Below are 15,595 nucleotides of genomic sequence, written 5' to 3'. Positions count from 1 at the left end.
AAATACCTTTCAGTGAGTAGGCCTCTGAAATAGTACCAGGCCATTATAAATACATCTATAGCCATGCATTTGCCTGACATGCTAGTTAATCATTTGTAAATAAAATGTAAAAATAGTTTGCAGATTTGTTTAGTTCTGATCTGCTATTGTAGTCTGTTTGTCCGTCTGTCCCTCGTCCCACCTGCGAAACTGTGTAATATATGTTTCCTTCATAAAATAGTTCACTTCGTGTCTTATAAGTAAATTTATCATTCAGTCATTATTATTGCCATCGTCGTTGGTCAATTATTATAAATAATTAACCCTTCATCATTATCATTCATTCAACATCATAATTGCATACCATATAATCATCATCATTTACTTATCATCATACTTTATTATCATATATTCAGTGCAATCATCATCATCATTATCATCATTCATCTTTATTTTTCATCAACACTAACACTCATCATCATCATTTTCGTTTTAGCATTCATAAATATCATTGTTCATCAGCATGCATTCAATTATCAATCTTTATTATTATTAGTATTCATTACAATCATCATCATCCTCATCATAATCATTCAGCATAATACTTTATAATTCGTTCAATATTACCGGTGTTTCAATCTTCGTCATTATCAGCATTAATCTAATAATAATTCAGTGTCATCATTATTATTCATCTTAAATCTTATCATCATTCAAAATTACGCTTTTCATCATTTATTTTCATCACTGTCATCCGTATCACTCATCCAATCATGCTTCACTATCATTTTTATTTACTGTTTTCATTCTACAAGTAGACACCGTCGTTTATATGACTGAAAAATTGTTGAAAAAGACGTTAAACCCGAACACACACACACACACACACACACACACACTATCACACAAACACACACACACACACACACACACACACACACTCATCATCATCATCATCTTCACCTTCAGTTATTATTATTATTCATTCCTCATTACTATTATCTTCATTCACATAATTTAATGGTCAATAAAACTTTCTGCTGTGAATATCAGATCATATTCTGCCACTCACTAGTGAATACTTGCATACTGATTCTGCAATACTTACAATAATAGGGGAATCTGACGCGTGCAACACTGATGTTTGTCCTTGGTTTTACTGGCTGAAACATTTCAAATGTCACAAGTCAAAAGTCAAACAGTAATATAAAGTTAATTGACATTCCTACAAAAACATTAGAGAAATGAAAACAAATACAATAAGGCTGGAAAAAATGTTTACAACTACAATGACCTTTCCAACAGAATAGTGTTTGAACTAAAGTGTGATAGCAGTTAATGCCTGATATATGAAACTTTCAACTAAGCTGAGCTATGCAACAAACATGTCATACCTTTGGAAGGGATATCGCCAGTTCAATTGAACGTGAAAAGAACGATTGTGAAGTTACAGGTCTCCTTATTACAGTACATCTGATTGTTCCGACATATGCTGGAAGATCTTTCTGTTTCCAGGAATCCTTTACACGTAGTGTCAGGTCAGTCGTAACACCGCCCATGTAAGTCAAATAAGTAAATGTGTTCTGATAAAGAAATGAAAGCACCTTATAAAAGATAATATTTCATTTGAAAAAAAAAATCATAGACACAGTTTATCTCTACTGAATTTTACAGAACTATATATAAAAATAAGAGAATGATCAAAACGTTGCTTAATAAACTTCAAAACACGTGCAGTTGTGTCGTTTGTGAAAATTGCTTTTATTTGTTTAACGTCACATCGACACAGTTATGTCATATGGCGATTTTCCCTAAAAAGGCTGGGTGAAGCCCGTTCTCCCCGAACAGTACAGCACACGAGGCCCCGAGTATAACTTACGCTTTCCGTAAGCAAAATCTTTGGGAAAATTTGAAAGAGTTGTCATTTAAATTTCATCGAAGTGACGACGTAACTACAAAACCCTGCAGTCCTTTTTAACAAAGACAGAGAATGCCAAATGTAAAAAGATTTAACATCATCATTAAATGAAGAGAACAAAGCCAGAAGCATTTAAATTTTTTTAATCATAAAAAAAAACGCATCAGGAATATAGAATCAAATTTTAAAATTTATAATTTTTTTTGTTTACAATTATTTTGAACATTACATTTCATTTGGTTTTGCTGAAATTTTTAAATTTTCCCCTGTGCAGTTGATTTCCCAGCGTTGGCCTTTAGTAAATAAATTTATGCTTAAATCGGCCCTAGAAATTAAATCGAGACTACATATAAAAAATCGTGATGAAATGAAAAACGATACTTTCAGAAAAAACCCCGTCTAAATACCTTTTTTTTAATTGTTAGATATAAAGACTAATTTTGTGCCCCTATACATGTTAAAAATTATAGCATATATGGCATATTCAATTCTGAATCAAACTTTTTAAAATACTGATCCCTTCGGTATATCCATTCTCCATCGTTTTTCCGGGGTGTCTTAAATATTTTCCCGTCTTCGTTTCTAATTACATTTCTTTTGCCCGATGAATTCTGTTTTAAATCACACAAGTGTTTTTTTGATACAATATGCAATCCCTGGGCGATTTTGGGAATTTTTTTTGGGAAAAATGATGGAAAAACTAGCCCTTTTAAACTATAAACAATCATAATAGGGTAACGTTAGTTAATTATAATAAAAAAATAGTGCAATTTTTAAATAAATTTTTTTTTCATGGCGCGTGCCGCGTCGATGTGGATTTTAAGCAGGGCACCAACGTAAAATTTTTGTATAATCCCTTGTGCGAATGCGTCCTTTGGAAAAAAATAAGTCGTTTCTTTCATACAATCTTGGGAAATTTTTAATTTTACATAAAATCTAAAAAAAAAAATTTTTATGGGGTTTTTTGGGAAAGGTTTAAAAAATTCCTGTTTCAGCAAAATAAATGGTTCAAATGTACAATGTAACTTTAACCCAATGGGGGCGGAAAAAGCAGTGCATTAAATTACATTCGTTCGAATTTATACAAGAATTAAACTTTTACTATACGCCCCTGTAATTTTTTTTGTATTCTGTCTCTGTAAAATGAATAAAAAGGCTTTTATTTTTTTAAAAAGACGTTAAACCCCTTTTCTGTTACAAACTTTAAGGATCTCGACTTTAGATTGAAGAAAAAGAGCTAATAGCAAATATTCATAAGGGGAAAGGATCTTTACGTAGTGTATTTTTCTCACCTCGGGAAAGCATCACGTTGATACCCGGTGCCTTTAAATTCAACTCAGCAAATCTCCATACTTTGTTTTTGTTGATACTCTGGTATTTTTTCTACGTTGAAACTTCCTTATCAAATTTAAAACAGTTTAAAATCAACAATACATGGGGTTATTATAACAAAATTTCGATCGGGGTTTTGCTGTATTCGGCCGGAGGTTTTTTCCCAGAGGGATTTCCGAGGCGCGAAAGGTGATCCGATGATCCAACGGAGCCGAATAACAAACCCAGATCTCCTACTGTTATAATGCCCTTTTTTTAAAAATTTTAACCTTTTTTTGTTGTTTTTTAAACGAAACTTCAAGTTTTTTATATTGTAAAGTTTTTGGTCGCTATTTTAAAACTGTGTATGTCATGCACATTAATGAAAGTAGCCCCACGCACAATAGGAAGGTGAAATATGGAATTGTTTTCTCCTTTCACATTAATTTATAAAAATCAGTCGATTTTATTTTACAGTTTTTTTAAAAAGGTTTTAAAATAAAAAGAAGTATTTTCTTCAAAAATAAGTCACCCCATAATAACAAAAGGGCAAAGGCCCAATAAAACAAAATTTTCCGGAGAAAAGAATTTTTCTTTTTAAAAGAAAACTACTCCATGTTTGAGTGGATCTAAAACGGAAAATAATTTTCATTCTGGAGGGGGGTTTTGAAAAATGACACCTCGGAAATATGAGTAAGGGATATTACCCCTAAAAATATAAGGGGTTGACATTTTTTTTGAAACATCAACTTTTTCGTTAAAAATAATTGAGTAAATCGATGCATGTAGAATAAAAACATAAAAAAAAAAAATTAGACATGTCTGTCGAGTATTTTGTTTTAGTAAAGACTGGTAAAAATTATTTTCATCCGAAATTTGGGGCAAACAGGTCTTAAAAATATTTCTGTCTAAAGACGAATGTTTACAAGAAAATTTTTTATTTTTACTAAATTTTATTGTTTCTATCTCCATGCAACATAGCAAAAGATATAAAAAATGATACGAAACCCCAGAAAGGTTTGCGCTATTAATTAATGACTGTCGCGATGGTTTGTCCCCACAACTTTTGTAGTCCAAAACCCACCACTCCCGCAAAACGGGGAAATTAGTAATTTATAATTTTTCATTCGAGAAAGCTGCGTTTTCCCCCGGATATCGAATACTAAAATAGTTTTATCATGATGAAAAATTCATTTAGGTATCTTTTACATATTTATAAAAACACCCAAATAAGCTTAAAAAAAAATGAAGAAACATGTAGTAAATTTTTTAATTACAGGTAAAAACCAAAATGACGGCAACGTAAAAGTAACTGTCAGAAAGTAGGTCGGGTTTTGCACTTTTAGTTCTTGTCTCATCGTCACTACGAACATATGATTCCTTTTCCATTTTTATTGGACTGAAGCATCAGCTCCACTTGTCGACAGTTAATGTGAACAATAGGATCATCTTTTGCAGTACTCGTTTTTTCATCCTTCTTTGTCGGTGTAAAAAAATTCCGGCAGACATCGTCTACTAAAATGATTTCTGATTTCAATGGTTTTGGAACTTGAATTTGCACAGTTCCCCGCGCAGAAGAAAGGGTTATTTGCAAAATTTGCCGTTTTACAATTACTTTTTACTGCAAGTTTTTTACTCTTAAGAAAATTCGTGTTTTTTTTTCGTATTTCGCGTCCGATGTATTCCGTGAATCCTTGTAGCTGCTAAATTGCATGTCGTCATAAAAATCGAAATATAGTGTTCGCGAACGTTTCTAGGGTTACCGTATCACAAATGCAGGAAATCAAATTAGCTTTTTTTTTCGCATGAGATGCTGAATTTATTACCTCTACGAATAGGACATTAAATTACTTAGGAAAATGGTATGATAATAAAATTAAGTCACTGGGGAATTTGCATTTGGCATTTACATATGGTATAATAATTAAGAATATCATTTAATCATAGTTAAACAAATAGACAACTAAAAACTAAAAAACGAACACAGTGAGGCACATCATTGAATGGTCAGTGGAAAAAACCAAATTCAATTTGCATGGGAAATTCATTTCTACTGTGTTTAACCCACTAACAGTGAATTTAAATTCCAAAGACGCGTTAGGTAAAACAATTCCCGAAAACTAAACAAAAATATATAAATGCTTATGTAAATATTAGAAAGAAAACCAACATTTACTTACCAAAAAAACGGAACGTTGTTTTACAAATTTAGGGCCAAAAAGAAATTTGTTTTGGATATATATCTGTTTTGAGGTCTTAAAACCTATTGCGCGACACAGTCAAAGAAACATGTATTCCAGGAAACAATCAAATATTTACATAAAAAAATAAAAAATGAAGTGATATTTTAAATTTTAGATATTTTTTAATCATATCCCTTTTTTCCCTTGACGATTTCTTCAGGTCAACTTCAATGGCCTTTGTGGGTGTTTCCCGCAAATAGAGTAAAAATTAACTTAAAACCGTATATTGCCCAAATCTTTATTGCCCTTAAAAATGGGCAAGTGTCTGTTCGGTACAAAAATTTACCGGGTTTTTTAAAAAGCAAATTAGAAATATATCGAACCCTTTAAACCCCATATAATTTTTCTGTTTTAGACTGAAAAAAACATTAAACATTTTAGGCTTTAGGCCCGTCCGGAGCTGAAAATTTAATATATAATCTTAACAAATATACTTCCCCCAAAATTTAATGTATCAGTTTTGAATTTTAAAATTAATGCCAAAAAAAATCTTTCACAAAAGGGAAAAGGGAAGTTAAATGCAATACAACAAAGCTTTAGGATATAAAATTGTAAACAGGTTCATAATACTGAAAACGGTAAAAAGTGTGTCACAAAAACTTTTTTAAACCCTAAAAAACCATGACCATGTAGTCAAGCCTCGTACCCCCGCAAAACTGTAAAAAAAAGAACGTTTCCTAAATTTTAAACATAGCTAGAAAAATTAAAAGCACGTCAAACCTAAATTTGGTCTGTATATTTAAACAAATGTTAAAGGCCCCAAAATGTCAAAAATAATTTTGAAAAAAAGGGAAATATCCACACGTATGAAACTCCCATTAATTTCATTCTGCCCTTGAGTAAAATCATTTCTTTGGAAAAAAAGGGGTTTTAATTTTCTTGTCCATTTTTGAATGAACTGTATACCGGGGTTTATAACATGTATTTGACATCTTGGCCTTTTTTATACAATGGCTTTTAGTGATGAATCATTAACTTTACCCAGCCATTTTCTAACCCGTTTTGCAAAAAAACAAAGTATTTGTGGCAATCAAAAGGTTTCTTACATATATTTTGATATGAAACATTAGAGCAACGTTTTTATCTGGCACCTGAAGAAAAACTCATTAGATAATAGCATAAAAAACATTAACAAACAAGACATACTTATGCTTTAAAACAAGATATTTAAAATTATTAATCAATGTGAGAAAAGCTTTGTTTACATACCTGTCAAATTAAATAGCTTAATGATCATTAAAAACAAAAATTTTTAAGAATTATCTGTGATGCGCATCCTCTTTTTCCTAAATTTTTGACGTCATGGGACGGCGAAAACGCAACCCAGTTTTTCTGATTAAATGATTTTTTGACCAAGTTTCATCCTAGAACTAAACCGAGTCAGTGGAAATATACCTCGTAGGCCCTGGTAACAGGTCGAGTACACGTTTGTTATAAAAAAAAGTACAAAAATATATGTGTATAATGATATCGGGAAGTAAAACATAATTATGTAAATGTATGAACATTTCCGAAAATGTACAAAAAAATAACAAAAAAACGCGAAACGCTTTAAAGCAAATTCCCTTGCGTCATAAAGAAAACAGTGTACCGCATAGAGCGTATTACACAAATTAAAAGAAGCAAAACAAAATAAAATAATACTGCAAGAAGCAGTCAGTACATGGCACGATCTGTGTGCAATGAGTAGTGACTGGACAAATAAACGCATTTTTACAATAATCTATTATTTGTCAACCAGTGTTTGTTTGTTTGCTTGTTTGTTTGTTTGTTTTGGGTTTAACACCGTTTTCCAACAGTATTTCAGTTATGTAACGGTGAACAGTTCATCTAACCTGTTCTCCGCAAGTAACTGTCAATGTCCCCACATGAATCAGAGTTGGAAGACAAATGATTTCAGACAAAGTCTTTTATCAAATCGTCACGGAAAAACATAGGGCCCGCTCGGGGATCGAACACCGCCCCCGCGATCCTCAATCGGCGCTCTCCCTATTGAGCTAAGCGCGTGGGTTTCATCAAAAAGTGTGGAAAATAAATTATTCAGTAATCAACCTCCGAATGAAGTGTCCCCTTTAAAGCATGTATAATGTATGTCAATGATCGAACTGACAGGCTTTTCGTGCATGTCAAGTGTTCTTTTATAGAATCAAATTTATCACTCCACAACTTTTTGTCGTCTTTTTTAATGCCCCAGGAGGCGAAGCATAGCATTAACCCCTTTTGGACCCCGTTTTCCCCTACTTCATCAAAAACCCTGTGGTAGCTGTTATAACTAGCTTGAAAATTTATTAAGTCAATTTTAAACTTTTTTTGAAAAAAAATAATGTAACCTAGTGTTTATATCTTGCAAAAAAAAAGGATATAAAAAAACGATATACGGATTCTAAAAAAGATTTTTTTTGAATCAATTTGTTAGGGAAATTTACATAACAAAGCCGCAAAAAAATTAAAATGAAATGACTTTGAATACCGCCATTCAAAAAAATACTTGTTTGAGCAAAATGAAAAGACTCGTTACAGGATTCCCGTTTTTGGGTCTTGTCTCCAGCTCTTTCTTCCGCCTCTTTTTTTAACCTTCTTTTTCTTTCTTTTTGCCTTAAAAGTTCTCTTTTTTCTTCTCTCTTTCTGCGACGTCTTCTTCATGGGGTTTTTTTTTCTTTTCTAATCGTTTTCTCTTCTTTCTTTTTCCGCTTTAAACAAAAAATATCTTAATTTAGCATCACCCAAAACAATTTAAACTATTTATTTGTATTTTCGCCATCTTTTACTCAATATCAATGGAAACTTGAGAGTGCAAGATAAATTTTTTACAAAATTTTTCAAAACGACTTTTTAAAGACACTTTATTTACTAACAGTAAAGTGTAGTTTCTTGGACGATAAAGCACATCAAAAAACTGCTAGAGCCCCCAGATAAAGTAGGCCCGCAACAAATAGAAAACTTTGGGGAAAGAACAACAAATGGGTTTTTTTAATATGCATTTAACAAGTAAATTTTTTTTTATTATGTGAATAGTATTTCCTGGGGAATTGTAAGTGCTCGATCGAAATGTTCCAGTTCGGTCTTGACGTTGTTTATTTTGGATGTTCGGAAGATTTAAAAAAAATTTGGGGCAAGAAAAAAGGTGTGTTTGGGAAAGGGAAACACAATGATTTAAAATTTACTAGTGAAAGCGACGTTTAATAACCTGCAGCCTCCCGAAGCCACAGCAGGCATTGATGCACACAAGATCAAGACACACGCACACGCGCACAAAAAACACACACAGCAAAACAAACAGATAACGAGGGTAAGGCTAAAAAAAGGATCCATCGGGCCGCAAGGAACGGCCGAGGGAAAGCTCAAACGGTTTATGGTGGGCAATTTCCCCATAGTAAAACTAATAAGGAAAGTAATAGTTGGGGGTAAGGGGGCAAACACCACCCGAAAAAAATACATAACTATACTTTCAAAACGCAAGGGAAAAATTTTTCACTACCCTCAAATTATATTTTTTCGAATCTATTTTTTCACCAATAATCATCCGGATAAGTTATTTTTAAAGCTTACCTTGAAACGTTCTTCTTCCTCTCGCTTCCGACGTAATTCTTCCTCCATTCTAAGTTTATCTTCGTCTTTTCGTCTCTGTTCCTCCTCTGCCTTACGTTTGACTTTTTCTTTTTCTCTATTAAAGTGTTAATATATATCATTATTGTACAAATAAACTGACATTGTGGTATTGTTCCGATTTATTAAGCTATATGTATCCGTTTGTCAGACTATTTTTGTTACTTGTATTACATTGAACAATAAATCTTTCTTTAAAAGAAAGCAATAGCACTGTTACATGTACCTTCTTTTCCGTTCTTCATTTTCCTTTCGTTTCTTTTCTTCTCTTTCCATTTTATCCCTTTCCTCTTTTTCTTTTCTCATTCTATCCTCTTCTTCTCTCTGTTTTTTTCTTTTAAAATTTTTTTTTCCTCCTTAGAACTCTGTGCTTTTTTCTTTCCCGCTTTGAACATCCTTTGATTTTTTCCCATGTCACCGTAGACATCGCACCGCCTTCAGTTTTGCGCAGACGATTTCAGTTTCTTGTAACAATTCATTAAGACGGTCATTCATTATTTCCTGTGATACATTTTGGAGTCTATGTGCCCCAAAGAAGCTTTGAAAGACCCAAAGCTTTCGCTGTATTTGGTTCCTTTTCCCGGAAGAAACGATGCGCAAAATCATTTTCAACAACAAAATTGGAGGAAAAATTTTATTTCGTTTTGTTTAAGTTAAATTTCAAGTCTCATATCAAAATTTATAATGAAAATTGTAATATGGGTTTAAGGCTTAATGAAAACACAAATATTGATGTTCAACAGCCGGTAATTACATAGAATCTCGTAATGATCTCATATAAAAAAAAGAGAATATTTGTTATCAAAAATATTTTTTTCCATTATTGATCGCAAATTATGGCAATATTTGATTTTAAAAGTAAAGTGCTAATATTGCTTCAGTTTTCAGGGGGAGTTAAGTTACCCAAAAATCTTTTTTAATGGTCTGATTTTTTTTTATTTAAAGCCCTTGGGGGATTTCTCAATCCCAATTTTCTTCTCTATTGTTCAAGTAAGCTTTATTTTGTAACTTTGGGCTTGGTCCATCTAAAAACCTGTACAATTACAAAACTTTTTGTTGGTTTTATTTTCGTTTTTAAACCCTCCATAAAACAAAATTCCTTCCCCTGATAATCGTATAATTTTATGTAAAATCGAAAAACAAAACACGATAAATCGTCAAATCAAAAATCAGTAAAACTTGATATCTTTCATTGTGCCTTCTTTTTCCTGGGACGTTTGAATATTATACAAATAAGAGTATCCTAACCGCCCAAAGTTGTCATTTTTCAATTCGTTTCATGAGATTTTCTCTCCTACGTTGTGCAATAAGACATAAACAAACATTGTAACTAAGAAAGTTTGTAAAATGAGAAATATCTTTTTTATTATATTTGAAAGGATCTGTGTATTCACCTGTTTATGGCTTGAGCATAACTAACTCTTCATCTTCAACTCAGATTACATCTGCGTATCATATGAACATCAAAAAAAATTTCAACTGTTTATTTTAAAGTTATAAAACTGGCCGAGAAGATTACTCAATGTAAAAGGAAGGGCATTTTTTTTAAGCAACGCATTTAAAAGTCTTTCACGAAGACATTGGTGGATCAATTTACTTGAAAAATTTAAGATTCCACCGATGGAGACGGGTATAATAAATGTTACTTTCTTTGGACACAACCCCCTCATGGGAAAGTCCCAGTAAGGGAAATAGCTAATGTACGGGGCCCGTATGAAAAGTGAAATAACCAGGGTGGCTATTCGTACGGGAGTTTTTTAAACATTTTACTGAAGTCATTTTAAATGATATTTTTTTAACGATGCTTTATTTTCTTTATTTTTTAGTCGACTAAACATAGTGATTTGAATATAGAAAAAGGCTAATTTTATGTCCTGTGCAAAATTGTTGTCAATAGAAATTCACACGTGTTTTAAAAATCATGTAATAGCTTACTTTTCTTCAATTTGGTTTTATAAATGGAATAAATTTTGGGAATATTTAGACTCTCACTCTCTTCTCCCACACACACACACCAAAACACGCCCACACAGCACACACACACCACACCCCACTAAAAAAGGGGATTGGGGTGTTCCACAAAATTGGGGGGCGGCTTTGTTGTCCTGTAACAGAAGGGGCCCCCGAGCAATGCCAGAATCCAGACCTATTCCTTACTTGCATTGCTTTCCACTGAGGGAGCATGTTTGTATAAATATTTGGAATCCTAGATAAAAAAATTTGCTTAATCCTTCCCAAAATGGCTTTCCCCTCAAGCACAATGTGAAACTCAGTTATTACTTTGAAGATTTTTTGTTACCTTGAACTAGTAAATAGAAAAACCTAACGTAATGGACTTTAGCAAAACGTGGACAAAGACTCACAATGTTTGGTTACCAGCTTTTTTAGTTGGGATATCAGAAAAACACCATTGGGTTAAACCCGTCCTTTAAATACGAACCAAAAGGTTTTCAAACAGAATACCACCTGTGGTATCAGGGGTACCCCCAAAGGGTATGTCCTTAGCCTTGCCTTTTTCAAATTCAGTCACCGCCAGACTCACTTAAAAGCACCGTAAGACCGTTGTTTATGTATAGTAGTTTTTCACATAAATATCAAGCATGATTTGAACCTCCCCATACCTATAAATTAGAACTTTTGGGAAAGACCCGGGCATGGAGTTAATTTGATAAGCGTGTGATTTGGGGATATAAAAAGAAATAAAAAATCACGCTTTTTCCCCCATAAACTAAAAATCCCTGAAATAAAAATGTTTTAAAAATGTTTAAAGTAGGGAACCTCGTGTGAATCACTTTCAAAATGTATAAAAAAAGGAAAAAGACCCCCAAAAAAACATGAAAAGAAATGATCAAACAAACATTTAAAGGGACAAATAAGAAAACTCGTATAAAAAAATTGTTCACCCCCAATTGGAATATTGCTCACTCTTTGGCATTCATGGCCCAAAAACTAACAGATGAAAAAAGAAAAACGGAAGAGCCCCCGATATGTTCAAAACATATGAATGAAGTATCACGGAAAGTTAAAATATACTTAATTGGCAACTTAGAAACAAGGGGGAAAAATTTTTACATTCAAATTTTTTTATATAAAAACTATCATTCATTTTTTTTTGTAGATCACCCGTACCCGCAGACTTAGGGACTTTACTTTTTTTTTCCTCCTCTCGCCCCCTTATCACATAACTATTTTTTTTATTCAAAACCATAAGATTCTGGAAAAACCCAACACTTCATGAAAATCCCGTGCTCCTTTAAAGAATCAAATGGCCTAGTTAGTATTTTAACCCAAAAAATATGTTTTATATCCCTTTTAAATGTAATTTTAATTATATCTGATTTTAATATTGCACACTAAAGTGCTTTCAGAAAGATTAATCATCAAAGTGTCGACCCGACAGTCGCCTCCCAGTCATTGACTGTGGGGACTATCTAGTTCAGGCTACCATAACGTAACTGATGCTTTTTTATGGTTGCATCCATTAAGTTATGGCGAAACCACATTTGGGGTTAACTACCGTAACTGCAAATCTGCCTCTCTCGTGACAAACTCAGGGCATGCAACATTCAGAGCAGTGATTTGTTTTTAATCAAAAGTTTACCTATTTAGATTTAATTTAATCATAAACATAACCAATTTTTGATAAAATCCATAAAAACATCAAGTTTCAGAAAATGTAATAAATAAGATTTTTAAAATATACCGCTATTGTTTTTTTTTTTTTTTTTTTTTTTTTTTTTTTTTTTTTTTTTTTTTTTTTATTTATTTTTTTTTTTTTCAAAATGTTATTTGCTTTATTTTAACGGTGATTTTTGAACGGGATTTTAACTTTTAAAATTTAAAGATATAAACAAACTATACGTTTTATTTTGACAAAAATAAACATTTAAATAAGGGAATGGAATAGTTCTATTGTTTTAAAGGGAAAAATTTGTTTGCGGTAAAAAAACCCGTTTTGTACAAAGTAAGCGAGTGTTTCCATGCATAATTGTTTAAGTATATTTAATCTAATTTCTTTTTGGGAAAATAACCCAAAAAGTACACAAATACACGCTCTGTTTCTTTTTAAACTAGTTTTCTATCTGATATAAGTTTTTCATTTTTTTTCTGTTTCAACTTTTTAAACAAGGAAGTTCATTTAAGCGGGTTTTTAAGGATACCTAATAGTGAAGGGGCCTGCCTTGCTTTAACTGGGTTTCTCCTCATTTCCAAAGAAAAAGCAAGAAAATAACATACCAAATGAAAGGGGAAAATTAGCTAGACGAGAACTTTTTTATAAGATGTTTCATAAAAATTTTTTTAGATAACAAAATCTTAATTCAAAAAGTTACCCCTCTCCAGTATTCAAAGGAGCAAAATTTAATATTTGGGGGGATTCCCCTAAATTCAATTTAAAGTTTATCACAAATATTCTCAGAATTGTCAGGAAAACGAGTTACGCAATTAAATCATTTATTTTTGGGGTCTCTGATTCCTTCCTCGCTGAATTAAAAGTGATATAATTCAAGAAATGTTTAAAGTTTTTACAAAAATATCTTTAAATTGTTTACTCTTTAATCAAAAAGTGGACCCAAATTTAGAAAAACTTTTTAAATAAAGGAAAGAACCCCTTCAAAAAATTCACAAAAATTTGGGTTTTTGTTATGGAATAAAGGAAATTTTGTTCGTGAAGTTTCCCTTAGGCTCCCCTTCATCAAACACTGAAGTTCCTTTATTTTTCTGCCAATAAATCAGACTACCTCAATATTCTAATCCATATATGAGCAGGACCATGAGAAAACCAACATAGTGCATTGTCGACCGGCATGGATCCAGACCAACCTGTGCAGTCTGATCAGGATCCATGTTGTTCGCTAACGGTTTCTCTAATTGCAATAGGCTTTGAATGCTGGTCGCAAATGTACTATGTTGGTTTTCTCATGGTGCGGCTCATATTTAATATAACGACAGTTTTGTGCATTATAACAATTTATACAAAGAGTAAACCATTCTACCAAGACAGCCAGTCTAAATTCGTGGTGAAAATTGCCTAAATAATTTTAGTTACATCAAAGCAATATAACTCCCATTAACGCTCTCACTCTAAAACGTTGGATCATCATGGCCACAATATTGTTATTGAGATTCATGAAATCAGATAGTAAGCTGATGGGTCATAAATACCATGACTAGATTTAAAGCTTGGCTTTTCTATTCAGAAATGTTTTGTTGGAAACACTAGTCAAAAGTTTACTGTTTATCCTAGAAATCTGTCAAATAAAGGTTTAATATTTGAACTTTTAAGTTAATTTTTGGAATCTGAAAGAGGAAAGTAAATTGAATTAATTTGAAATAAAAACACAAAAAAGCCAATTTTCCTTCCCATGCAAACCATGAACTTGGTAAAAGTTTCCATTGCAGCAAAAACTTGCAATTTACTATATTCGTGTTTTTGTTTTCTTATTAATACTTCTGTTTTTATCACTTGCAATACATTTAAACACAACAAAGAATAAACCCATGGCATTTTTGAAATAATCTCAAGTTTTTGATCGCTAACAAAGAATATTTTAGTATTCATATTGATTGCAGGACCCTAACTAGCCAATATACAAGTTCTATAGAAGTCCGTTAATCGGATCTCTATACCCACGAACATATATATATGGGGTTAACTCGTCAGTGTTACACTGAAACGAAACAATATCCTGTATTAAGTCCTTCTTAATATGATAACCTACACCTACAAGCTAATAGCATGCTGTCTGCCCACCTTACCGTGACCATATCATGTTTATTTTCAGTAGTAAATTTTCAGAGAAAATTAAGTCACAAACACTGATTTTAAATCAGATAGAAATTAACGAAATACAAGACAGTTCAGTCACAAGTACGTATATCAAAATTCCTTTTCTTGTAAAAAAAAATAAAACATACAAAACATGTTATCACATCAATCATGCGCATGTATAAGAATGTTTTACCTTTTTAACATTGTTGTTGTAGGATTCCACGGCATCGAGGTTTCCCGGTGTATCCTAAATTCTTTTGAATGCCTTTATTTGCTGAGACAAAATCATAAGCGCTTTAACATCAGCCATTTTATTAAACGAATAGTCTTTGAATTTGATAACAGCTAGTTAATTACATTATATTTTTCACAGCGACCATACCTGTCTTAAAACACTGATATAAGATCAACCCATTAACAATATAACTTATTGGGTAAATACATGAATATTAAACGTACAAATGTATTGACTGTAATTGGTAAATATCGATGATAGATGTGGACGGAAATAAGAGCAATATTTTATAAGTCGCAGGTTAATTGGCTCGAAGAAAAAAGTTTTAATAAAAATAATATTTTGTTATTAACATAGGCATTAATTCAAAGTGTCTTTGAGCAGCACAGATTTTGAAAAATCGAGTTAATTCTTTAACAGACAACAGAACATATTTCATTTTACTGTCGTAAATAGTTTACCTTGCACTATGAAACAATAAATAATTTCGTAACCGTGACAATTATATTGACGGACTAATATATTATCAAAAT

General features: G+C 32.1%; 2 protein-coding genes across 2 annotated transcripts in view; both read right to left on the bottom strand.

Moving 5' to 3' along the window:
- Positions 1 to 9,363, bottom strand: part of LOC123555395 (calponin homology domain-containing protein DDB_G0272472-like) — a 32,118-nt gene extending 22,755 nt beyond the window's left edge. The window contains exons 1-3 of the mRNA XM_053547182.1: positions 9,284 to 9,363; positions 9,001 to 9,115; positions 1,374 to 1,562 (exon numbers count right to left, since the gene is read on the bottom strand). Coding sequence (XP_053403157.1) covers positions 1,374 to 1,562; positions 9,001 to 9,115; positions 9,284 to 9,363 — 384 coding nt within the window. The remainder of the gene's footprint in view (positions 1 to 1,373; positions 1,563 to 9,000; positions 9,116 to 9,283) is intronic.
- LOC123555392 (uncharacterized) overlaps positions 1 to 15,265 on the bottom strand; it is a 120,546-nt gene extending 105,281 nt beyond the window's left edge. Inside the window, exon 1 of the mRNA XM_053548395.1 lies at positions 15,021 to 15,265. The gene's annotated coding sequence lies outside the window, so the exon portion shown is untranslated. The remainder of the gene's footprint in view (positions 1 to 15,020) is intronic.
- Between the last annotated feature and the right edge of the window lie 330 nt (positions 15,266 to 15,595).

The sequence above is a fragment of the Mercenaria mercenaria genome, chromosome 7 (assembly GCF_021730395.1).
Source record: "Mercenaria mercenaria strain notata chromosome 7, MADL_Memer_1, whole genome shotgun sequence".
Taxonomy (NCBI): domain Eukaryota; kingdom Metazoa; phylum Mollusca; class Bivalvia; order Venerida; family Veneridae; genus Mercenaria; species Mercenaria mercenaria.
This window is presented reverse-complemented; position numbering and strand designations above follow the sequence as displayed.